Consider the following 27,144-nt stretch of genomic DNA (forward strand, 5'->3'; position numbering starts at 1 on the left):
CCAAGGTTTCCAGATAGCATGGACCAATGGTGGTTACGTCCCAAGGATCCCGGAAATCATGGTGACTATTTTACTTTCAGTTTCATCCACCAACTTCAAACAGCTGTAAAAATGATGTTTTTTTCACAGTAATTTAGATAGTACAAGGTGAATGCACCAATTTGTAAGTCGCTCTGGATAAGAGCGTCTGCTAAATGACTTAAATGTAAATGTAATACCTTACACTATTCACCGGTCTGGCTGTTGTTGTCAAATACAAAGTCTGCATTTTAGACTGCGGTTTTGTATTGGCCCAAAATTTTAAAAATTGTGAAAAATATTGTGAACCATTATCATTCCATTATTACTGCAGATATGATATGAACATGTTCTGCAAATACAGTGCATAATTTCTAAATGTAGCTCCTTTAATAAGCTAAATTAGACATTCTGTTAACATATGACCCCAAAGTGATCTGTTCTTGCAATTTGTAGTCTAGGACATTTCATATTTACATATGATATTTTTTTACAAAGTAGTTTGGATGTAGTGAACTACTTTTTCAAAGTAACTTTAGTCAAGTAAACTATATTTTTCTTAAGGGTAGTTCAGTTTAGCTTAACTTCTCCCAATGTGAAGTAATTGGTACCTTGGTAAACTATATTTTCTGTTCACTGTTCAATCATCACCAAAGGATCTCCCCTTAACCATATCCTTGGTTCATTGCTGTTTTATGAATTTGTGATTTTGATAACAGCCAGTGATTGATTGATTATCACTGAATTGCGCGCTCGCCATGATGAACTTGGTTATACAGTTCCTAGATAGAGCCTACTACACAGTATCATTCGATAGGGCATGTAACACATCCCCCCCTCATACTGTATATGTCTAGTCTATTCACCTTATTATTGAAAATGTCCATGACATGTAAAGAGAGAATCTTGAGGACCACTCTGCAAGCAGACACATTACAAAGGGCCACATGAACAAATTTTATTTGTCTTGCATATGGTAATAAACCTATTGTAAAACAATAAGTTACTATTCATTCACTATCAAGTTATGTTGACTAACAATTAAGATGACTATGGTCACATACCGTTAAAACAACCAAAGTATATTGGGATGGAGGGAACATCAAAAAAAGCAGGCAGAAGAAAAATATCTGCGGAATTGACCCTAGAGTTACCTACAGTATATTGTGGTTGTAAGTATTGATTTGAGGATGTGAGTATGATCAAGCTAACTGTACAAAAGAATGTTAAGATAATTACAACAAAAATAGAAATCGTTTTACAGATGACTTGGTGGATAAGAGGTGGTGTCATACCAGGGTGTGTCAGTGCAGTAACTTTTCCTGTTTTCCCTGACATCTCAATTATGATCTAACATAAGCCTACTGCACTGTACTGTATTGTACTGTACTGTACATTACTGACAGCAAATGGTACTTTGAAAGGAGGAAGTAAGCCATGATATAATAAAGCTTTCAAGTTATACAAAACCCGAGAACTTGGTACAATAGCTATTTGCTCATCATCACCTCATATGTATCCCTACTAGAAATACATTATTTATAGATCTCTATGTACCAGCCAAATTATGTAGGTTTTCGCCTTCTCATAAATGTCTATTTATGAAAAGGCACACAATTCAAAAATGTACCAGGAAATATTACAATCCTGATCTATTTTATCTTAGAAAAATAGAATCAATCATACGGGTGAACCAACAAAACATATAGCGTAATCTACTTTAAATAGAATATAAGCACAGTAGTTTATATAGTTAATACACTGTAGTATTACTAGTGTCCGCAGTAATCCTCGTGATTCAGTTCAGACTTGTCGGCATCATTTTTTAAAAAGCTGCAACATTTACTGAGTAGATCAGCCATGCAAAACTTAAAATGCACAATGAATCAATAAAGATGTTACTTTGTTCAATATTAAGAGGAATTCCAACTTGAGATATGCATGAATTCTTGGATTAGTGCCTTAAAATCCTCCGTCTGTAGAGGGCAGTGTTATACTTTCTACCTGAGTACTGTACTGTATTGGACCTAGCAATCAGCCCCATACAATATAAATTCAACTTGACACATCGAACATCACATACACAGTATTTGTTCCAACTAGCATACATACATACCCAACACATGTTCTGCACTTCTCGAAGGCAGCATTATAACAACATGAATACAGTGAGGAATGTAACAACAGATTTCCTTTGATCAGAATGGAACTGGTATTCAGCAATAATGCATGTCCATTTTGGTGAAGAACTTGAATAACCATTCAGTTGATATGATCTGTATCTAAGTGAATGAAGTGCTGCTGTATGATACTTTTTTCCCCTTAAGTATAATGGTTGTCATTATCTAATCACTTTTGCCATAGTGTAAATCCTTGAGGTTGCCATGCAATACTTATATGGCTTGTCCATTTCCCATTGCATGGATGAAGGGTTGCACAACAACAGAGCTAAACACAGAAATTAGGAACGTAAGCTCATTCACGAACAGAATATAAAATAGTAGAATATAAAGTATTAGAAAGCAATCATAGATAGTCATGTATAGGCTATTATTAAAACTGTCTTATTGGTCTATTTCCATATCGATTTGCTATATAATATGCTGCACTTTCTTTTTGCTTCCCTGAACTAAGAGACTGTTGCTTGTTCCATATATCTCTTGGTTGACTTGATTGAGAACAATGCAAAATCTAAACAGACACAATAACATGAAAAGTAAATTAAACTTAGCAAATGAATGCAAGTCATATCAAGTAACAGAATATGATATGACATTGATACTGTTTCACAAATGATGAGCCCTTATATAAAAATCCTAAAGCCTTTCCTCATTTCTCTCTTCAGATGATGTCCTTGTCCCAACACACTAGCAAGCTAAAACAAATAAACTTGCAATGAATAACTTGCTACGTTAAAAAGTCCTGGACCATAATGTACAATTTGTTCATGAATGTCCTCATTCATACTAGGTTGTTTCTTTGCTCACATTGGAGCCTTATAGTAAAATCCACTGTTATAAGTTCCACGTCTGCAGCAAAAAGCAGTTCTCATAGGTCTTCAGAAACAGTGATGTTATCAGAAATAATACTTGTCAAGTCATGCAGACAACTTATTATTCACTACATTAGTGTGCTTCTTTTTCTTTCTTTTTCTTTTTCTTCATACACAAACAGAGAGTCTGTTTCCTCTTTCCTTGACCTTCCACCTATACTAGTCACATGCTTGTTTCACAAGGTGGAGATAGACTTCCATCCAGAACTATGTGGTTTTCCTTTTGGCTGTTGCCTGTCTCTCTTTCCCCGTTGCCGGCGACTACGACCACTTCCTGAGTAGTGCAGTTGAGGGATTTAGGTGACAAAGGGCTGAAGACGGCGGCCCTGTCCATGTGATTCCCGCTATGGCTTAAAATGGAAGGCGGACCTTCTTCCTCTAAGCCATCCTCTCTTTGGCCTGACTGTCCTGGAGACCATGGGCTGGTCACCGGGCCCTGGCCTGGGGGTGGGGAGGGCTGGTATCCTGGTGGAGACAGAGTTGCACTGAGAGACTGAGGGGACTTAATGCTGGGAGGTGTTAATGGCACCTCTCCCTGAGATTCATTGAAATTGACTTTGAGAGATTTTGTCTTCTGTGGGTTGTTGCCTCTGAGAGAACTGCGGATGCTTTCGACGCTCATGTCAAAGCTTTGATTATCCTCCCCCTGTGAGGCCCCCTCTGGATTGCTTGAGACAAACTCATAAAGACCCTCCTTGATGATGGTGGCCGGCTGAACTTTGCCTGTGGTTTTTGGTTCCACAGCGGAGATCTGGCTGAGGTCGAGGGGATGAGGAGCTCTCCGTCCTGCTACGTTGGGGAGGAGGGAACTGCTCTCTGCCACACTGAACTCCGTAGTGCAGCTGGCAAAGCTGTCCACACTGGATGGGCTCCTGAGGTCACCCATGGCTCGTTCCTTGATTGGGGGGGGCTTTAGTCCAGAAGACACTACCTTCATTTCCATTACTTCCTCAAGCTTCTGTCCTTGTTCATGTGGAGCTCCAGAGCCAATGTTGGCAGTGGTCGTCATCTTGTTGTACATCTCCTCCAATATCTGGGCGTTCAGGTGCTGTGGGCTGGTTCTTGGTGGATTGACCCTATCTGGAGATCCCAGTTGAGCAACCTCTTTATACCTCGCCTGGGATTTTGGACTAACCTCAGAGTTGCCGTGCCTACTGCTCCACCTACTAGGCGAGAGATGGTTATCTATCGGCCTTTTCTCGTCACCTTTCTCCACCATAACATCCGTCAGCTCCATACTGCGAGCGAACGCATCCTTCAGATTCATAGAAACAATACTGCCATTCCTCTTGGCCCGCTCCAAGGCCTCTCTCCTCTTGATGGCTTTCTCCTGTCTCTTCTGCTCTCTGTAAAACTCTGAGAAGTTGTTCACAATGATGGGGATGGGCAATGCAATGACCAATACACCTGCAATACAGCAGAGCCCGCCGACTATTTTACCAAGAAGAGTTTGTGGATATATGTCCCCATAACCTACAGTTGTCATGGTAATGGTAGCCCACCAGAATGAAGCTGGAATACTAGTGAATTTTGTGGCATCTTCATCTTTTTCGGCAAAGAATACCAGGCTGGAGAAGATCATGATACCCATAGCCAGAAACAATATTAACAGACCCAATTCATTGTAACTGCGCCGAAGGGTGAACCCAAGGGACTGCAGTCCAGTGGAATGTCTGGCCAGTTTTAGAATTCTCAAGATTCTCATGATACGAAATATCTGGACCACTCGTCTGACATTCTGGAACTGCAGAACACTCTTGTTGGATTCGGTCAGGAAGAGAGTTACATAGTAGGGCAGGATAGCGAGTAAATCAATGACGTTCAGTGGGCCTTTGCTGAACTGCCACTTGTCAGGAGAAGAGAGGAAGCGGAGGAGGTACTCCATCGTGAACCAGGCGATGCACACAGCTTCAACATGTGCTAGGCTGGGATTGTCATTGAACTGTCCAAACTCATCAACGACTTGTAGCTCCGGCAAGGTATTGAGTGATAATGAGATTGTTGATAGAACGATGAAGAATACGGAGACAAAGGCCAGGAACTGAAAGACAAAGAAACAATGTAATATTAGTCATGATGAGAGAGTTGAAACAACTCCTTTTACGTGTGTGTGTGTGTGTGTGTGTGTGTGTGTGTGTGTGTGTGTGTGTGTGTGTGTGTGTGTGGTGTGGTGTGGTGTGGTGTGGTGTGGTGTGGTGTGGTGTGGTGTGGTGTGGTGTGGTGTGGTGTGGTGTGTGTGTGTGTGTATGGTGCACATGTATGTGTCATGCGACTAGAAAATGCCATAGTATGTGGTTGGATTGATTTCATCATCTCTTGTGTTTCATCCACTAAACAAGGGGGTACACAAAAGGTCCACTGAACATAGAAGAGTTGAATGTTAACATCTGGAATAAGAATTTGAAATAAACAAGGTTCATATCAGCATGTCACGTTAACATTGCTTGATATAAAGGATGACCAACTTTGGGAGGTAAAGCTACAATAGCAATAACCTTATGTCTTCTACATACATAGACAATCCACAAAGTGATATCATATTTGTTGGAGGTTAACAGTTTTGATTAAGTAAACAAATAATTTCAGCATTTTGCAAGTGGTTCTTTCATGTTTCAATGTGTTCTCTTGATGAAAGAAAATATCCTCCATTCATTGAAAACAAATCATTGCGAAATGTCAAGGACTATGAATCAAACTGATTAGAGATTTCCTGTCTCTAAATCTCTGAAGACTTGATTTGGTGTCAACATATATACAAATGCATCATTTCCACCTGACATCGTCTTGCAAGCCTAAAAGAACCTACTGGTTACTGATTCTAGTTAACTTGTTTCTCAGAACTAAGCCTTCCTTACTGAGGTACCTGGAGAACCTTCATTATGCCTTCAAGTGAGCAGATGTGAGTGACTTCGATATTTGTTTACATTTAGCTTTGCCAGGAGGATCAATAAGAGCAGGTATAAGCATTTAAAAATCAACCAGTAAGTTGACTGCTGACTTTGCTTAAGGTCTAGTGATTTTCTATAAGTAAATCAACTACCACACCTCAGCTATCACTGTCTTCACAGGGTCTAGGATTGTTCTCCCCATGCAAACCCTTAACCCTACAGTGGGGTACTCCTATTGGTCTGGCAGAGGCAGAGCAGCCTCATAAGGTGCCTTGACCTTAAGGGAGAGATTTGTTAGTGCATCCATCTAACTATAAAGTCATTTTTAGTTGTACTATGATATTACTGGTACGTTACTTAGTGACAGTATAGCGACCTAATTTTTGTTATTTATTACACAACATCCTTTGGTTAGATGGAGCTGCCACTTAAACTTGTATATACTGTATAACCCAATGGGTATGATGATGTGAGCAATACCAGAAATGGTTGTGTAAGGCACAGATGACAGAGCAGAAGGCAACATTTCCTCCCATCCAGCTAAATGTGGCCGGTAGCAGAGGCTCGCTTATGGATTGATAATCAATGCTTAAAGCAGATATCCTGTCAACTTTCTGCAGCCCATAGGCCACTCTTTCCTTACCCCAAGAAACACTTAAATCAGGGATATCTGACTGATGGAGGAAACAAACAAATCACCACATCAGTTAACGCTAATTAACAGTATATAGATTTTTGTCTGCACTTTATTGTGTCACGGTTCTAAGAAGTCTTTGTCAATGGCTATCTTTCTCAGATTAAATAAGCACTAACATAAGCACATAACAAAGGTTGACAAAGGTCAAACCTGTGAGGCGTGTGTATGTTCACTTTGTCATCAAGACAAGGGCACAGGTTTAGTGCCCTGTGGAAATAGACGCTTATTATATCCCTCTTAGCTATACCTGGTCGGTCCAGCCTCCCTCCCTCCTTCCCTCCTCCTTGGCTTGGGTTCCCAAGGCCTGTGACACTGTCATCACATGGGCTTTACCTCCCTGAAACACTCTCTTAATCATGGCTTTAGAGGAGAATTAACCCCAGGTTACAAAGGACTCTGACACCGAAATAGATCTGTATCTCCAACGCCTCTGTAGAAAAAAAGTTAATTGTGATTAGCAGACAGAGACAAAAAAAAAACTATGGCATAAAAGTATAGTTAGGGCTGCAAAGGGAGCGGATATTACTTGAAACTTTCAAAGTGTACCAGTAAACTACCAGAATGTTGGTATCTTTCAAGGATTTTATGTAATCTATGACAAGACATCTAGTGGCCCTTTTGGGTATTTCAGATTATCACAGGTGTCTGTAATTATCACTAGCCCTCTGGGGATTTATCAAATGTAAAATATATGAAATAATTAAATAAGATGATATTAAATGAAAAACGGAATGTCAAAGCTCTAAAACATTATGCTAAATATAAGCCATCAAATTAGTGAATACCAGGGTTTCAGCATGAAATATCCTTTTAACACACTTACAGTGCCTTCAGAAAGTATTTATAACCCTTGACTTATTACACATGTACAGCCTGAATTCAAAATTGCTGAAATATTTTTTTTTCTCACCCATCTACACACAATACCTTTTAATGATTTGTTTAATTTTTTATTTACTGGAAATGAAACACAGAAATACCTCATTTACATATGTATTCACATCCCTGAGTCAATACTTTGTAAAAACACCTTTGGCGGCGATTTCAGCTGTGAGTCTTTTTGGGTAAGTCTCTAAGAGTTTGCACACCTGGATTGCACAATATTTGCCCATTATTCTTGTGGTAAAACTTTTTTCAAGCTCATTGGTTATTGACCATTACTATTCATCCATTTTCAAGTCTTGCCATAGATTTTCAGGCCGATTTAAGGAAAAAAATGTAACTAGGCCATTCAGGAGCATTCAATGTTTTCTTGGTAAGCATCTCCAGTGTAGATTTGGCCCTGTGTTTTAGGTTATTGTCCTGCTGAAAGGTGAATTCGTCTTCCAGTGTCTGTTTTAAAGCCGACTGAAGCAGGTTCTCCTCTAGGATTTTGCCTGTGCTTATAGCTGTATTCAGTTTATTTTTATCCCCCCCAAAAACTCCATAGTCCTTGCCGATAACAAGCATAACCATAACATGATGCAGCCACCAGCATGCTTGAAATATGAAGAGTGGTACTGATATTTTGTGTTGGATTTGGCCCAAACATAACACTTTGTATTCAGGACACATTTTGTGCAGTAATACTTAAGTGCCTTCATGCAAACAGTATGCATGTTTTGGAGTATTTGTATTCTGTAGAGGCTTCCTTCTTTTCATTTAGGTTAGCATTGTGGAGTGACTGGGTGTTTTGATACACCATCCAAAGCCAAATTAATAACTTCACCATGTTCAAAGGGATATTCTGCTTTTTTTTTTTTTTTTTTACACATCTACCAATCGCTGCCCTTCTTTGCAAGGCATTGAAAAACCTTCCTGGTCTTTGTGGTTCAATCTCTGCTTGAAATTCACTACTCGATTGAGGGACCTTAATTGTATGTGTGGGGTAAAGATATGGGGTAGTCATTCAAAAATTATTTTAACCACTATTATATAACATGGAATGAGTCCATGCAACTTATAGGATTTATTAAGCACATTTTTACTCCTGAATGTATTTAGTCATGACATCACAAAGGGGTTGAATACTTATTGACTCAAGACATTTCAGCTTTTAATGTTTTATGAATTCCTTGTTCTACAAACAAAATTCTACTTTGACATTATGGACTATTGTGTGTAGATCAGTGACACAAAATCTTAATTGAATCCATTTTAAATTCAGGCTGTAACTCAACAAAATGTGGAAACATTCAAGAGTGTGACTACTTTTACAATGGCACTGTATATATTTCACAATGTCAATATGTATTTGTTCTCAATGTTTTGGTGTCAAACTGGTGGCAGTTGAGAAGAAAAGTCAATAGTTGCAGAGTTAATAGAAAATAATACCATTATTGATTAGATGCTATTTTCTCTTAAACCATATGGTCTATCTACTAGAAACTCATAGACACAGACATATTTTATATACTATATATGAATACATCTTTTTACAAGTTATTCAAGTATAAACTACCAAAATTACGATAGATTGCCATAGATTTTCTGTTAATTACCAAAAATACTGAAGATTCCAGTAACTTTGGTAAATTACAGGAGCTTTGCAACCCTAAATACAGTATTGTCTGTTGGAGATTCAGTCACACAGACAGTTGCCAATTTAATTTCAACTCATCTAAAAGATGCACAGGTGTTTGAATGGGAGAACTAATGACGTAAAAAAGACAGATCCCTCATTGTAGATAATGCAGTTAGGAGTTAGCAGTAACATAGCAGAACACCCCCTTTTCCCTCAAGGTGTCAAAATAATTTCTATAGGGATACTGGCCCATGTTGACTCGAATGCTTCCCACAGTTGTGTCAAGTTGGCTGAATGTCCTTTGGGTGGTGGACCATTGTTGATGCACACGGGAAACTGTTGAGCGTGAAAAACCCAGCAGCATTGCAGTTCTTGACACAAACCGGTGCACCTTTGCCTGACACCTACTACCATACCCTGTTCAAAGGCACTCTTTTGTCTTGCCCATTCACCCTCTGAATAGCACACAAACACAATCCATGTCTCAATTGTCTCGAGGCTTAAAAATGTATTTCTAACCGGTCTCCTCCCCTTCATCTACACTGATTGAAGTGGATTTAACAAGTGCCATCAATAAGGGATCATAGCTTTCACCTGGATTCACCTGGTCAGTCGATGTCATGGAAAGAGATTAATGTTCTTAATGTTTTGTATGGTCAGTGTATATTGGTATATCCCAAACAGGCCAGGAAATACTGTAGTATTTAGCACAGAAAGATTTTGTGGGGAGAGCTATTGACTGGCTTGGAGAGCTAACGATGGGACTCTTGGCCTTGTGAGAGATGGTTACACAGAAAAATCCCTTTCTGGAGGGGTTTCCCTCATCCCATGAAGCAAATGCAATTATAGACTTTATTAACTGTTATGTATTCTTTCTCATTTGAAACATAAATATTATATGTATAGGCTAATACATGCTAACTTTGAGTCTCTACTCATAGCCCATAGCCATACAACCATACTGTATGGATCACAAGGAGTTTCATTAATCAATTATTATACACAATCACCTTTCTGTACACAATATACTGTCTGGCTGGCATTTTTCAATGAAAGTTTCCATGGGGGTGTTTAGAATTACAACGTTGACTGAAGAAGAAGTATCAGATTATTGGTTGATTCTTCCTGTTGAGGAAAGAATGAGTAACCATTTCTAACCTCTCTCTATCCTTACTATAGATAGCCACCAAATCCTATTATAATTATCCTGAAATGTCCTCCTCACAGAGACAAGACAACGCAAGCACATGCAGAAGCTCCTATACTTATGGCCCTCTGGAGGACAGGGGGTGTTATATTGACTTATTATACCTGCATCTACATATAAAGTGATAAAAAAATATATTATAAAAATAAAAAATGTCCAGAAGAGCACATAAGGTGATTTACAGTGTAGAGTGGCCATAGCTGTGACAGTCTGTCGATGCCACGTGAGTTGCTGACAACCGCCTGCATCTGCTGCCAGCTACTTCTGAGAAAGCCTCCTGCCAAGACGAGGCAAAAACTAAATGAGCCACAACTGGTGGTAAAACATAATATATATGTTGGTTCCACTTATAAAGTACCATGATCCATACAAGTATTGGTAATGTTTATTTTTATTTTACAGTGCTGTTTTAGATGGTATTTGACAGATTCTTACTACGAAATTATGTGGTAAGTAGAAATGGGTTGGCCTGCTGTTCTTCCAGGTGTTTACCTGTTATTTACTTAATGAAAATAATGTATAATTCAACACAATCAGTAGCTACCTACAATTACTATCAATGATATTTGTACTTGGTTTTAATATTAATAAGGTGGAAAAAGTTAATATGCCAGAACAATGTAACAACTATGTTACTACATAAGTAAATCCCAAATAACCCAAATCATTGGAAAGATATCAGATGTAAGAACATTTCAAAACTTTAAAAAATATATACAAATGTTCAACTGAGAACACGTTAAAGAAAGGTGACTTGCTATAGAGCTTTACAGAGAGAGACGTCGAGAGAGTCTGTCATTATATGATGCAGTGGTACACTCTTAGAAAAAAGGGTTCCATAAGGGTTCTTTGGCTGTCCCCATAGGAGAACCCTTTTTGGTTCCAGGTAGAACCCTTCTGGGTTCCATGTAGAACCCTCTGTAGAGACGGTTCTAAATGGAACCCTGCAATCAAAACCTGTAACCAAAAAGGCTTCTTCAAGGGGTTTTCCTATGGGGACAGGCAAATAACCTTTCAATTTGACTGCAGTCGGCTAAATCAGGGTCACACAGAGTGTTTCTTGGTAGTCTTAAACAAATCTACTTTGAAACTAAAGTATACACATGGTTTTGGGTTTAAGAAAAAGAAGGCACCTGTAACATGTCAGATATAGAGTTTAAATGTATTCAATTTTGAGTTTGCATCCCAATATTACACTTTATATACATATAAATATCACAGAAGACTGAAAAATAACAAAACTGTTTGACATAGAAACATTGAATTTTCAGCGTTTATAAAAAAACGTGTATTAATTACGAATTTATGACAAATACTATATTAACCTTTTCACGTGTGAATTCCAAATATCTCTAACATGCTGACCACACCGGCAGTGTTGCGTGTATGTACACATACATGTTATTCAATCATTTCAACCAAACTGCTCATGAGCATCTGCATAGCCATGCGCTAAAATAGAACTTGGTTCTATTCTAGATGTTTGACGCGCTGGAAGTCCTGCCTCTCCCATCTCCTCATTGGTTTTTAGGAGCACATACCCACGTGGGTGATTGAAAGATGGAGGTCCACACTCCATTCCAGTTGGTTGCAGTAATGCATCTTAAAGTTGGTTGCCAACGTCATATGAAATTCACAGAAGAAGATTGAACTAGGACAGATTATTAGATTTAATTGTGGATTAATTGTCGGAGTAGAGCTAAATGTCCATGAATGTTTCAAATGTCTTCCGACCTGTCCCCAAATTAATCAGTTGGCTGAGAGTTCGTTTTTGATATTTCAACCTGCGTGTCCTGATCGCATCTGGTGTGGATGGACAAAATCAAGAAGCCCACGCGGATATGCGCGTGCCCGATGTTGTCAACATGTAATGGTCGCCCTAGCATGAGTTTTTTTTTAATGCAGGTGATGTCAGAATCCACTCACTGTTTCAAAATGTGATCGTGAAGCAACAGGACAGTTAACCCGCGCTGCCCTCTAACCAAGGCACGCTGCTTGCTAATTATCTATAGGCTGTTTCAATTAGTCAATTTCAAATTATTTTCTAACAGGTTTTATTTTGCAAAAACAGTTTGAATTGAGGTGTGTTCAGACTCCTCATTAATTCACATAAGAATTAATGAGGAGTCACCCATGTCACTGTTGCGGACAATTTATGTTTGAGGCTTTACTGAGCCGGACAAACTTCTCTCTTCAAAGAGTGCCCAAGTACTTCTCTCGTGTTTCCCGAGATCAAGTATGCAGACATTTGCGCATCTGTAGTCAGAACAGGACTTACACAAACTTTTCCCCCCTGGCACATTTTCTGGCTGGTGCCCGCATTGCCTTCATTCTTGTTTTCCTTACAAATAATAACTTTGGACATGCGTGTGCGTTCCTATCAAAGTAAGTGCCTTATTTTCTGTAAATTGTTTGTTGTTTCTACTGCAGCATACCACATGTATGAATGGAGCATAATGTATTTACTGTTTTACTCATGTTTTCAAGTAATGGTGACAGATCATGTATTCTAATTCTTGCATAGATTGTAATGGTGTGGGTAAAATATTTTTAGGAAAGTTGTACTGATTATGATGAGCTACTGCTAAGCTATTTGCCAGCTCAAATCAAATCAAATTTTATTGGTCACATACACATGGATAGCAGATGTTATTGCGAGTCTCGCGAAATGCTTATGCTTCTAGATCTAACAGTGCAGCAGTATCTAACATGTAATATCTAACAATTCCACAACCTAACCTAATACACACAATATAGTAAAGGTATGGAATGAGAATATATAAGTAAATATATGGATGAGCAGTGACAGAGTGGCTAAGATGCAATAGATGGTAAAGAATAGATAGTGAAGTATACAGTATATACATATAAGATGAGTAATGCGAGCTTTGTAAACATTATTACAGTGGCATTATTTAAAGTGACTAGTGATCAATTTTTTAAAGTGGCCAATGATTTGAGTCTGTATGTAGGCAGCAGCCTCTGTGTTAGTGATGGCTGTTAAACAATCTGATGGCCTTGAGATTGAAGCTGTTTTTCTTTTTTGCCTTCCTGTGACATCAGGTGTTGTAGGTGTCCCGGAGGCCAGGTAGTTTGCCCCCGATGATGCGTTGTACAGACCGCACCACCCTCTGGAGAGCCCTGCGGTTGTGGGCGGTGCAGTTGCCGTACCAAGCTGTGATACAGACCGTCAGGATGCTCTCAATTGTGCACCTGTAAAAGTTAGTGAGGGTTTTCGGTGACAAGCCAACGTTTTTTAGCCTCCTGAGATTGAAGAGGTGCTGTTGCACCTTATTCACTTATATATTCACTTATATAAAGTGTTGGTGCTACATAATGTGTTGGCTGATGAAATAACATTGACCGTCTTCCAGGTAACGCCCTCAAAACAAAAAAGAGGCGCTGTTGCACCTTCTTCACCACACTATTTGTATGCATGGACCATTTCAGTTTGTTGGTGATATGTACATAGAGGAACTTAAAACTTTTCACATTTTCCACTGCTATCCCGTCGATGTGGATAGGGTGCAACAACTCCCTTTGCTGTTTCCTGAAGTCTACAATCTCTTTCATTTTGCTGACATTGAGTGAGTGGTTATTTTCCTGACACCACACTCCGAGAGCCCTCATCTCCTCCCTGTAGGCTGTCTCGTCGTTGTTGGTAATCAAGCCTACCACTGTAGTGTCGTTTGCAAACTTGATGATTGAGTTGGAGGCGTGCATGAACACGTAGTCGTGTGTGAACAGGGAGTACAGGAGAGGGCTGAGAACACACCCTTGTAGGGCCCCAGTATTGAGGATCAGCGGAGTGGAGATGTTGTTGCCTACCACCTGGGGGCGGCCCCTCAGGAAGTCCAGGAACCATTTGCACAGGGTGCATCGTCTGTGGACCTATTGGGGCGGTAAGCAAATTGGTAGTGGGTCTAGGGTGACAGGTAGAGTGGAGGTGATATGATCCTTGACTAGTCTCTCAAAGCACTTCATGATGACAGAAGTGAGTGCTACAGGGCGATAGTCATTTACGTCAGTTACTTTAGCTTTCTGGGGAACAGGAACAATGGTGGCCATCTTGAAGCATGTGGGGACAGCAGACTGGGATAGGGATTGATTGAATATGTCCGTAAACACACTAGCCAGCTGGTCTGCGCATGCTCTGAGGACGTGGCAAGGGATGCCGTCTGGGCCATCAGCCTTGCTGGGGTTATCACGTTGAAATGTTTTACTCACGTCGGCCACGGAGAAGGAGAGCCCACAGTCTTTGGCAGTGGGCCGTGTAGATGGTATTGTAATGTCCTCAAAGCGCGCAAAGAAGTTGTTTAATTTGTCTAGGAGCAAGACGTCAGTGTCCGCAACGTGGCTGGTTTTCTTTTTGTAATCCATGTTTGTCTGTAGACCCTGCCATATATGTCTCGTGTTTGAGCCATTGAATTGCGACTCCACTTTGTCCACTTTGCTTGTTTGATTGCCATACGGAGGGAATAACTACACTGTTTGTATTTGGGCATGTTTCCAGTCGCCTTGGCATGATTAAATTGGTGGTAAGTGCTTTCAGTTTTGCGCGAATGCGGCCATCAATCCACAGTTTCTGGTTAAGGAAGGTTTTAATAGTCACAGTGGATACAACATCTCCTATACACTTCCTTATAGACTCGCTCACCGAGTCAGCGTATTTCTGTACATCAATGTTATTGTCAGAGGCTACCCGAAACGTAGCTATGTGTAGAACCATGTTTTTGACATCATACAACGTGTCTGTCAGACCAAAGATGTTATAACACAACAAGGTGAAGAGATGGTTCAATTGACTGACTTATGGTGCTTTCAAGACAACTGGGAACTCTGAAGAATATGAGGTCAAATCATGACGTCAGTGATCTTCAGGTCGGAATGTCAGAGCTCTAGAAAGAGGCCAGAGTTCCCGAGTTGGAATTCTGAGTTGGATGACCGTTCAAAAAGTGGCCAAACTAAGTTCCTGTATTTCGGGCAATGGGTGAAGCCATCTTTGACTTAGTTTATTTGGATCTTATAGTGAATGACATTCTGGGATTAGGGAGTTTTCTCTTGTCAAACATGGCTGCCATCATAAAGAATTTAGCTACAGTTAGCTTCGCTGATACGTGTCTCTTTTCTAAACAATATTACATTTCTCCCTCGTGCTCACCAGACATGTGGTACATTGTTAACAAGTCTAACTGTTAGGTCGCTGACTTAAGTTTTGTATTTTTATCAACGCAACTGTTATTTAGATTGGTTTATGGAATGAGTTTGGCTGTGGATGTGTTCCGTATGATGCTTGGATGATGTTTGCATTTATCTTTTACAATAAATGGTGAAATTGAGGAATAGAGTTGTGAAGACACAAATATGTGACCATACGCATCCAAGGGTTAATAACATTCCACCCATGAGGCCACTAGAGGGAGATTTGGTCATTTGACTGCAGGAAAGGGCACGGTTCTATATAGCACCTTTTATTCTAAGAGTGTAGGGAGGGATAAGACAAAGCCTCTGAAAAGCCTTGGCTGTAGGAATTGCGTGACGCAGGGATTGTCTCGGGCATGTCAGGATGAACAACCCATCAGGCTACAGTCATGGTTGCTGAGGTCAAGTCAATGGTCATCCAGCATTATGCCTATTGGGTGTGATGGCAGAGCTTCTTGAGGTCTCATTGGTCAACTGTGACCTGAATTATCAACCACCAGGTGGATCAAAGTGCAAGTGCAACATCCACTAAAGTGGCGTAATAGTTGCCAAATGGTTTGACCTTTGCATCTTTCCACTTTGGTCTAATCTAAATTCATGCTGCTTCACGTAGAAATTTCACAGGGAAATTAGTGATAGCTTTGAGTGACTTGAGTTGCTCTGTACATAAAGAAACAACACAACAGCAAAGACTACGCTGAAAAGTTGGACTTTTTCACAGGCAGGACACTGAAGTCAGTATTCAACATTATACACTTACACAACTTTTCTGTGAAAACCACACTAGTGGGCCACTACCATGTGTCTTTATCTTGTCTATGATACCACATGGCATTTACACCATTCATTGAGACCACTGTGCCTTGTTCAGCAAACGCTCTATAGATTCTACCCTCACATTGCTGTGTGATATACTACCCAAGCACTTAATACAGAGTAATTCACTCACGGGCCTTGTGCGCGTGTGGTGCATATAGATATAGTCCAGGTAGACAGACATCACTGGTGGGGGTGGAATGAGCAGGATTAGCTTCCTCCTGACCTTATCTTTAGATCTGCACCAACTTAATTACATGAACAGTGATCTGGATACAGAGAAATAGCTAGCCTACGTCTTGAGATCATTCCAGGGCAGGGCATGCGTGTACACACAGGGAGGGAAAGCCAACGGATCATCAGATACTCAGCCACAAGAATGCACCTTCATGGCTAAGGTGTAAGAGTCTTCTTTGATACGCTGTGTAATAGTCATAAAACACCCGTATTGTTCTTCTCCTGCAAAACATTCTGGGTGGTATTATCCCCCAACAGTCCTGACAGACAATCTTTACCCACTAAAAGAGCACAGTCTGACAAAGCTCTCATGAATTAAATAAATGCAAATGACAGAGCTTTCTCTTTGGCCATGGAGCTCTCAGTGGAGTGGAGCAATTACCATTGAGGCACATATGTTGTATTTTTATTGAATATGTAAAAAGGAAATAATAAGGTGAATCAATAGACAATGTACAGTATGTCACCTTCATTACTATCTCAAGACGGATATCGCTATGGGTATCTACAAGAGTTATTGTAGAGTATTTCAGGATTCATCTGTAGTCTACAGGAAAGATATTTTTCACAGCAATAACAATTGACTATTTTCCATATAGATCACATATATTTTCATATAAACTACAGATTTTAAAAAATAAGTTCCCTCTAGACCTATTTGGTAAAAGACAAAGTCCATATTATGGCAAGAACAGCTCAAATAAGCAAAGAGAAAGGATAGTCCATCCTTACTTTAAGACATGATGGTCAGTCAATGCGGAAAATGTCAAGAACTTTGACCGTTTCTTCCTGTGCAGTCTGATGAGTACAAATTTGAGATTTTTGGTTCCAACCACCGTGTCTTTGTGAGACGCAGAGTGAATGGATTATCTCTGTATATGTGGTTCCCACCATGAAGCATGGAGGAGGTGTGGGGGTGCTTTGCTGGTGACACTGTCTGATTTATTTAGAATTCAAGGCACAGTTAACCAGCATGGCTCCACAGCATTTTGCAGCGATGCACCATCCCATCTGGTTTGCGCTTAGTGGGACTATAATTTATTTTTCAACAGGAAAATGACCCAACACTCCTCCAGGCTGTGTAAGGGCTATTTGACCAAGAAGGAGAGTGATGGAGGGCTGCATCAGATGACCTGGCCTCCACAATCAACCGACCTCAACCCAATTAGCAGCCAAAAAGTGCTCAGCATATGTGGGAACTCCTTCAAGACTGTTGGAAAAGCATTCCAGGTGAAGTTGGTTGAGAGAATGCCAAGAGTGTGCAAAGTTGTCATCAAGGCAAAGGGTGGCTACTTTGAAGAATCAAAAATATTTTTTTGGTTACTAAATGATTCCATATGTGTTATTTCATAGTTTTGATGTCTTCACTATTATTCTACGATGTCGAAAATAGTAAAAATGAAGAAAAACCCTTGAATGAGTAGGTGTGTACAAACTTTTGACTGGTATTGTAGATATAGGTATGTTCTGTATTTAGAAAATGCCCTTTGGCAATTTTAAAATCCAACAAGGGAATCCATTCGGGAGACCCAGTCTAAGAGCTTTGAGTATTATACCCTGCTAATCCACATTTTCATTATAATATGCTTTGACAATAAAGCCCTTTATTCATACACAGAAATCCCTCAAAACATAACCCTGAGCATGATGCTCTATGGTTATGAGTGGCGGAGATATCCAATACAGTACGTGAGAGGTGGGACCGCTGGACAATGGGGCTAGTACGCTGGCTGAGCTGCCTCAGCTGTGTTTCTCTCTGTCCCCACCAGGCTGCATGCATGTGTGACCTGGACCGGCATGGTGCAGTCCTTGAGAACATCTGGCTACTGAGAGGTAAGCAGATTAATTGAAAGATCTGGATTTCCCTCATTAAGCCCTGGCCAGTGCCTTCCTCCCACTCAGTTACGTTTAGCTCTTGGGTTGCTGCTAAACTTAAAACAAAGGCTCCCAGGAAATGCACAAAACATTGTCCCGGGAAGATTGTTTGTAGAGGTTCAATCTGGCAGAACACAGGGATTTGTTCCAGCTATAATCTGCGACAGGAGTTTGGATTTACAGCGACATCGGAGAGGAAATTAAGACGTGTGGAAGGCAGAGAACTGTGGCTTAACACAGCTGTCAGAGGGGAATCTTCATCAAAATAATGACTCTATCACAATTGTTATGGTTATGACATAAAAGAGAAACACCACTTGTAACATTTCATGTAAAAATGTGCAAATAACAGTAAATCCATCAGTCAAACAGTATTACAGTTCCACATTCACCTCAAACTGACTTCACCTCAAGTCCAGTAGCAATATTGTGATCATAACTGCCAAAGGCAAAATGTAATTTCCTAAAAATAATTAATTGATATGAAAGTATGCCTGTAAAATGTATGCCAGTATACAGCCAGCAAAAATGAATCCTACAGTATATAAAGTATGTATTCTGAGCCAATAACAAAATGGCTGACCTACAGAGCCTACTTCCTCTGGGGTATACTTTCCATACAGCAAAGAGCTCACAGTTTATAAATCTGATGGACAACGAGACAAAAAGCAGCAAGACAAACAACATGCTTTAACCCCCCCCCCACCCCCCTATACCATCTCAATGCATAGGATGTAAGGACTGAAGGTTAGATTTCCTCTGACAAATGTCTCGGAGGGGAAACAAACTGCGCACTGAAACTCAAGAACATATTGATCAATGTCAGGGGGTATTTATGGGAAAGTGATGTAGGATATATTGGATTAGCAGTGTTTTTATAGGTGAGATGTAGCTGGAGCCAACCCACCCCATTTGTCACGGAGATTCTGCTGAGTAAGGGGCACAGCGGAGGAGTGGCATTTCAGGACATAGTACAACAATAGCAACTGGAAAATGGTTATATAGCCTACATAAGACCATAACTTAACCAATATCAAGCCTTGTGTGTTTGTGTATATATGTGTGTGTACATATTCACTATTGATGAGGGATGTACCACTGGATTGGAAACCAAATATATCAGTGTTTCTTAGCAATGCAATGACTCAATTATCAATATACAGTGAAAATGCATATAGACTCTCAAAAATGTATCAATATAACATTGCAGTATGAAGGGAATTTGCATAGATTTCACAGTTCATTACTATGGTCAAAGACACCATGCTATTACCCCACAAAATAGGTTTTATTTAGACCATGTTGGCTCAGGCGATGGTCCCTGGCTGTGATCTATGTAGACCAAAACCCACTGGATTGAGTTCAGTTTGTTGGTGAGGGTGTGATGGTGTCTCTTTGTGTAAGGGGAGAAGGCCACGATTATAGTAATTAGTCAAATACGTGTGCCTGATTGGTCATCACGATATACAGGCCAACCAAAAGCTTTGGTTATTTAGGTGACATGAACATGTGACATAGATTCAGACGACGTGATGAGTGGCAACCTGTACTTCAACACAGCATGTAAACTGAACTGATATTTATTCTGTTTTAGGGACAAACATTGGATGTTGCAATGGCCACGTGCTCACCGCACAGTATTGCGTTGAATGGAGAAGAGACTACCACAGCATACTTATACATCACAGCAAAAAACCAACATGCGTATGTCATCTGCTAATGCAGAACTAATTTGCATATTACTACGTATTGGTATTCGATTGCCACCCACTCCATAAATAGACTACTCAACTCAGAGCAATGATTTCCAACTATAGTAGAGTGCCCAGTTCCTTTCATGTGCCATTGTGATGTAGGCCTACAGCCTGCCAACTGCAGTCAAATAAATCATATCACACTCACCACCCTCAAGCCACGCAATCAATTGTATGATTTCTCAAATAAGAATGACAAATAAGCAAAAAAGAATACATGTAAAGTACGTTTATCGATCGCGTGATCTTGACTTTCAAGTGTTTATTGAAGAGGATCAAGAGACTCATTCAATCTGTACACCTCCAAAAATGAGGAAAAACAAAACTATAAACATTTCACCTTTAAGACTAACCTGAGAGAGAAGACACTGTTTGGCAACTGAGTAATATTGAACAGCATCAGTGTCACTGATGATTAAGTCTAGCTCTAAAAAAGGTCCAGATGGACCCTCTGCCATAATGGGATGAAATTCTCTCAAAGTTGATAGAAATCTAAGATAAAAATGGGAGTAATTATTTGACAGGTTTAACCAGCAGTTTCTAAAAAGTAAAAGGACAGCTCATGCTTTGAATTTTAACAACTGGCTACTATAGTGGAATGTGAAGGCCATTTTAAATTAAATGACTTAGCAACACAAGGCATATATGAAGTCAGGGCCGGGGAAAGATATTTTGGGGGGCAGGTGCAACATTTGTTTAATAATGTTTAAGGCTTTTTGAGCAGTTATGACTTTCATCATTAAGTTACATAAAAGCAATAGATGGCCATATCTTAATGGTTAATTAAATGTCATATTTAACACACATATTTACGACAACTTGCAGTTAGTGGGATCAGAACAACAGCAACAAAAGGACACTTCAGAGACAGGAAGGGAAAAGGTGCTGTGCTCTGCACAGGTAGAGTCCAATCTGTGCATGTGCCTGTATAAAGTGACACCGGATGAGAATTGATGGGCTTATTTTTTCCTGTTTATAGCTTTTAATATTGAGGTAGTTGCAGATAGAGGAGAGGGGAGGAGGGATGAGACAAGTAGTTATATAAAGGGTGGCACATTACCACACAGATGCAATTGACATTTTCCTGCGCCTCGCACTGCCATGCTTAGACAAACTGAACTGCCATGCTTATACAAACTGAACTGCCATGCTTATACGAACTGAACTGCCATGCTTATACGGACTGAACTGCCATGCTTATACGAACTGAACTGCCATGCTTATACGAACTGAACTGCCATGCTTATATGAACTGAACTGCCATGCTTATATGAACTGAACTACCATGCTTATATGAACTGAAGGCAAAATGGATTATGCTGAGAGGTGCAGTTTACTTGCCAAGACTCAAAATCCCTCATCCCATATATCAATAATAGGATAACATCCTTGGTATAATAATGATTAAACTTTGCCTGTGTGAATATACTCCCATGGCTGCTGAATATATAAAGAGCGCTTAATTAAATGCTCTGAGTTGATCAGGTCCCCATGTCAAAATTGTGACCTTTCTATCCAGTGGGTAAATTGAGGTGGATTGAAAGACATCTCTCAAAAAAGCTAAAACGTTGGAATACAGTTTTACCATGCACAAAATTCCAATCTAGCCCAGGCTAAGATATCCCTGTACTACTATAGTGCATGTTCCAGACCACAGCAATTGAGCCACATGGGCTAGTGAAAAACCTGTACTTTTCTTTGAGAACAATGCCCTATGACCCATATGACATTATCAGCTCCAATTGAAGGTCAATCGATGTAAATGGGTGAAAGAATTTAAAATATGATACACATTCAACAACACAATTGGGAAAAACAATTATGCTATCCAAGTATTCTGTCTAACCTGCCAAATGGACAAATTTAACTAACTCAAGCTTTTTAAGCATTCTTCAAGAGTAAATCGAGTGTGCTAAGGAAACAGGCTTCTGCCATCTGCACAATCTCACAGTCATTAACTCAAATTCACCAGGGGACCCTCAACCTGTATCTACTCAACAAGTACTGAAGGAACTCATCATGAAGCGAGAAGGAGACTTCCTGTACTTCATTTGTTAATCTTATAGCAGCAGCAAACCCAACTCCAGTAATTGATTAACAGCTCTACCGCACACGTGACCCCTGCCCGGGCCGACCGGCATATTGCAAACCTAGCTCACTGAGCCAGACGGTGTGCAGCCTTCGCAACAGTCTATTTGCAGAAGCAGCCAGGGTAAAACCCCCAAAGAAGATTAAGTCTCACTTCCATCACTCCCTACAGTACTGAGCCGTACAACCAGGCCTCAGCAAAACTAGGGACACATACCATTATGTAGTAGGCCTACCTGTATGATTTCCTGATGGATTTTATAGCATATAAAAGTATGTTAAAACTGACAGATATTTAAGAACGGTGTGTAGAAGGAGTTGATGACCAGTATGCCCAGGACACAGCAAGCTGTAAGCACTCACATGGAAGTTTCACATGTTCTGTGTCAAGAAGTTACTCATATTCACAAAAGTATCGAATGTTTGGTTGTAGTATCATTGAAAATCACACAATACATTTTTGACACCCGTGGTAAAGTTGTTTCCAATAATTGCATAATACAAATGTAGATTTGATAAATATACCAAATCAAATACTGTACTATAATCATAAACTGGAATAACATTTGACACTAATGAACACCCATTGAAGCCTCACAAAATGATGACTTCTAGAGTAGTCCGTGAGGTCATTTGATATGGTCAATGCAAGGCCCCTTTCCATTCCTGTCAGCAGTTGTGGGTGATGTAATGGCAAGCGCTTGAGTGGATACTGTATCATTGTGCTGACTCACAAAATATGATTGACTGGAAGCCAAACATAACATACTGCACTGTTGTGACAGGCCAGGTACAACCCATTGCCACTCCTCCAGTATATCACACCTAGAAGGAGCTGGCGGTGCACACAGCCACTGTCCTTCCCTGTGCCTTTTGCTTTTCCATGTCTTTCTCAGGTCAAAGGGGGCAGCACACCCTGGGATCACCTCTGTGCTTTTAAGCACTCCCTAATCCCCATGTGCTGGCTAATGCTACCCCCATGCTTCCTTCTGCAAGCCAAGTGCCCATCAAGGGGGGTAAGGGATGCCCTTTCTTACTTCACTGTTCACTCTATCATTACAAATCACCAAGCTAATTAACAAACACATTTGGTTTGGTGCTACTATACCCATCTCTGGATAGTCAGGTTTCAATGTAAATATAGTACAGGTATGTGAAGGAGGACATGTTTCAGGGTTTGGAGCCCATCAGCTTGAATTACATGATGTTCATAATGGCTCAAATATTGCACAGGGACAAAGTGAAATCAAATGGATTGCCCAATTGGCAGTCTGTTGAGTGTCCTGCCAGTTTAGTGAGGCAGGATAATGGGGACTGACCAGTACTTGTGTGAGCCAACAGTGGGTTCCCCTGACTATCTGTCCTCTTACCTTCACTACCTCCTCCTAAAACGCTTTCCTATCAGGCCTACTCCTATAAGACACTCTCTGCACCTCCTCCAGAATTAGGTGACTAAATGTTATTGAATCAATTAAAAACTTGCACACTGCGCTTGACGGTATCACTTGTGTTTTTTAGCAAAACTAAATGTTCTGCTTATCCCTCCCAACTACTCTCCATAAAACTCCAGCATGGTCCTTCAGAAAACCTCCAGTACTGTATATAACCATTTGAGGTTAGCATCTGTGTGAACCATTAGATTTTTTAGATTCTGCCCATTGAGAGGACAAATGTGCAATTGTGGGAATACAATGCATTACACTTCCCCACTCTAGAAAAAAAGATAAAAGCATTGCACATTAAAGCTGTTACTAATGGGTTGACTACTTTCCTTGGCCTGAATTCTGGGAAGCCCAGTACACATGGTATACCATTGGGAGTGTGTACGCAAGACAAGGAATTAAGTTGCTGTCTGCAAAATAATATTTCACATTAGACAGATTCATATAAGAGCCTAGTCCTGGAGACATAGTTATTTGATTTCATTTGAACATGAATACCAAACCATAATACCTAACCTAACACTTAGTGCCCTAGTTCATATTCACCCCTTATTAAGCAACTGATCACCCTATACTGAAATTAACTACATGTATTTAAGGATGAAAAATACTGTGTATCAATATGTGTGATATTATTAATATATATTTTTAAGTGTATCATATAATCTGTACAATACACAGAGCAGTATGCACTAATCACACATGCACCATAATCTTCTGGGTTCTTTCTTATCTGATTACTTCATAGGTTAAAGGAGGATTAAGCTGCTGGGGGCCCAATACTCTCCTCCTGAGTTGGAAGGAAGGAGGTATCTAAAGAAAAACTCAATGTGGAACACAAGATCTGTGAATAAAACTTACTGATCAAATTCCATATATCAAATCCCTGATATATTGAGATCTACTTCATTCAGAGTTTTTCCAGCAGCTGAGCTGGAGTTGAAAAGGGGTTAAGAGCATAGGCTCTATAGTACTCAACTACTTCACAGTAGCCACTTTAGGATGTTTGCCATGAGGCAAATCCAAGATCATAAATTATGTTTAAATCGATAAATTAGAGAAATTCCTGCATCAGCTATGACACCATGGGATGGGATGGATTTGGACTGACCCACAGTCAGTAGGCCTAAACTTAACCCAGGTCAATGCTTTGGTCTTACCTTAGCAGCAAGAGAAGAGCTAGGCTTCTCAAGGAGGTCCCACAGCTTCTGTCTCTTGTCTGGACAGCAGCCTTCTTCCGGCTCCTCCCCATCCTTTTCTCTGAGCGACTCAGCCTCCCTCCTCAACTCCTCGTTCATTTGCTCCTTCTTCTGGTGGTACCTGGCCTGGCAGCAGGACTCCAGGTAGATCTCATCTATACCCCAGTAGTCAAGCTCCTGGCCGAAGGACAGGGCGCACATCTCCTCCATCATGTGCAGCTTCCCTGTTCTGTAAAAGTTCAGAATGGAGGAGAACGCTCCTGGGTGCCTATCGAAGAAGTACTCGTTGTCAGTCAAGCTGTAATCATCGCAGATCTCCATTAAGGTTTCGTGGGTATTGCAGTCTCTGAGTTTACCCAGCCTGGTCCTGGGGAGACGGTCCAGTGTCCTCCATAGGACCTCGTGGACAAGACCCCCAACATTGATGCGGACTCTTCTGGATCGGGCCTTGGTACGGATGATATCGATAGGCTCTGGTGGGAGTGAGCCTACAGGACGTAAGTTGCTTTTGGGGATCCCAAAGCCAGCTCTCTCCGCCATGATGGTCACAGTTCAGGTGTTCTGATAGGTCAGGAGGAGGTCAGGTCAAATCCACTGACCCCTCAGTGAGGAATGGACACACCAACTTTGAATGTGAGATCAACTTCAAACCGGTTGCCCCATGGCTTCTACTGAAGAAAAAAACAACAGAAACACTAATTTACCCATTAGTTGATGACACATGTGCACCTGGATGCATTATTCTGATCATGGGGACCCACAGGGTGTGCAGGCTTGTTTCAGCCCAGTTGGCCTCAACTAATCATCACGCCCTTGACTATTTCTATCAGGTCTCTTAGTATAGCAAGAAAATTCAGACTGAATTCAACTCCTTAGCGGGCTACTGGAACAAAATCCTACACACCCTGTGGTCCAAGACCAGGATTGAAGAACAGTATAGCCAATCCAATTAAATAAATGGGATGTGAGCTCAAGGTATTGCAGAACTACCCTAAAAAGTTATTCTTTATAAAATAAAAAACGATTCAGTTGCACTACAGCATTGAAGACAATAGGCCGACACTTGTGATTGTGTAGGCTAAAGTCAACCACAAATCCCACTGCAAGTATGCTAGCCTATTACACTTAGCTAGGCTACTGTACATGACTTGATAATAGCCTCCAGGCTATTTATACAGGAAGCTCTAGGGCACTCAGTTGCACAAACTTACAGTAGATGTATCACATGGAGGGCAAATGGTACCCAACCTCATCGTGATACTGTAGATCTTGATAAGGCTGTGGTTGTGATTGATGATCATAGCCTAGGGTAAATCCTGATAGAGGTCACATAATTGTACTTTATCACCCCAAGGTTACTTATGTAATACACTGCTTTGAAGATCAAATGGAACTAATATATGATTGGTTATATTACACAATATACCATATTAATTTAGTAAGCTTAACTTTTCAAGCATCTTATCAATAATCACATCCTGACTGATCCGGTATTTCACTGTAATCAAGCAATCTATTTCACAATTAGGCTACTATTATTAACATGTTTTCTTTTGATTTTACACAACCTATCATTAAATAATAGATCTGTAGATATGTTTAAAAATAATATATCATATTTTAGCCTTTCAGAAAAACGTGAAAGGTGAACATTTCAGATTTTTTTCAAACAGTATAATATAGGCTAATCATAATCCGTCTCCTACCTTTTTGTATCACTTTACCTTTCAAACCAAACTCCTCTCCCCCGAAAATAATTGAAGAGGCAGGTTATTCGTGATTAGGCTACCCTCCCATCAGACTAGTACCGCAAGCCGTCTGTAACTGGAGTCTTCCACATATCTTGATCAATTTTTGAAATAAACAGAGAAATATCGTCCTCGAGGAGAGGAAATACTACTACCAGTAGTAAAACTACAGATCACACACTCCATGGGGATATGGTAAAAGAGGCAACCTATCCTCGGATATCGAACATGTAGAAATAAACGGATGAGCGCACCATGGGGCTATCTGCATAGCAAGACACACATGATCGACTAAAAGGGTTGAGCGTTCTTTCCACCCGCTGGCTGCAACACAGCCCAGAGGTGAAAGCTAATTGGATTGAGTTGTACATCACCAAGGACAGCTCCAGATCAACGAGAACAAGCCCTCTACGAACTC

The 27,144-nt window shown here is 40.3% G+C and overlaps 1 protein-coding gene across 4 annotated transcripts; it reads right to left on the bottom strand.

The window, feature by feature from the left end:
* Positions 1-962: 962 nt before the first annotated feature.
* Positions 963-27,144, bottom strand: LOC118402072 (potassium voltage-gated channel subfamily B member 2-like). Of its 4 annotated transcripts, none has more exons than XM_035799941.2 (3): positions 26,703-27,144; positions 24,940-25,646; positions 963-5,111 (listed from the first exon to the last, which is right to left on the bottom strand). In XM_035799941.2, the coding sequence occupies exons 2-3, from the start codon at positions 25,516-25,518 to the stop codon at positions 3,234-3,236; spliced, it is 2,457 nt and encodes an 818-aa protein (XP_035655834.1). In that variant the 5' UTR covers positions 25,519-25,646; positions 26,703-27,144; the 3' UTR covers positions 963-3,233. The 4 variants fall into 4 exon arrangements, with proteins under 4 accessions (XP_035655834.1, XP_035655833.1, XP_035655836.1 ...); XM_035799940.2 differs by having other exon boundaries at positions 24,940-25,649; XM_035799943.2 differs by having other exon boundaries at positions 26,685-27,144.

The sequence above is a fragment of the Oncorhynchus keta genome, chromosome 23 (assembly GCF_023373465.1).
Source record: "Oncorhynchus keta strain PuntledgeMale-10-30-2019 chromosome 23, Oket_V2, whole genome shotgun sequence".
NCBI lineage: Eukaryota > Metazoa > Chordata > Actinopteri > Salmoniformes > Salmonidae > Oncorhynchus > Oncorhynchus keta.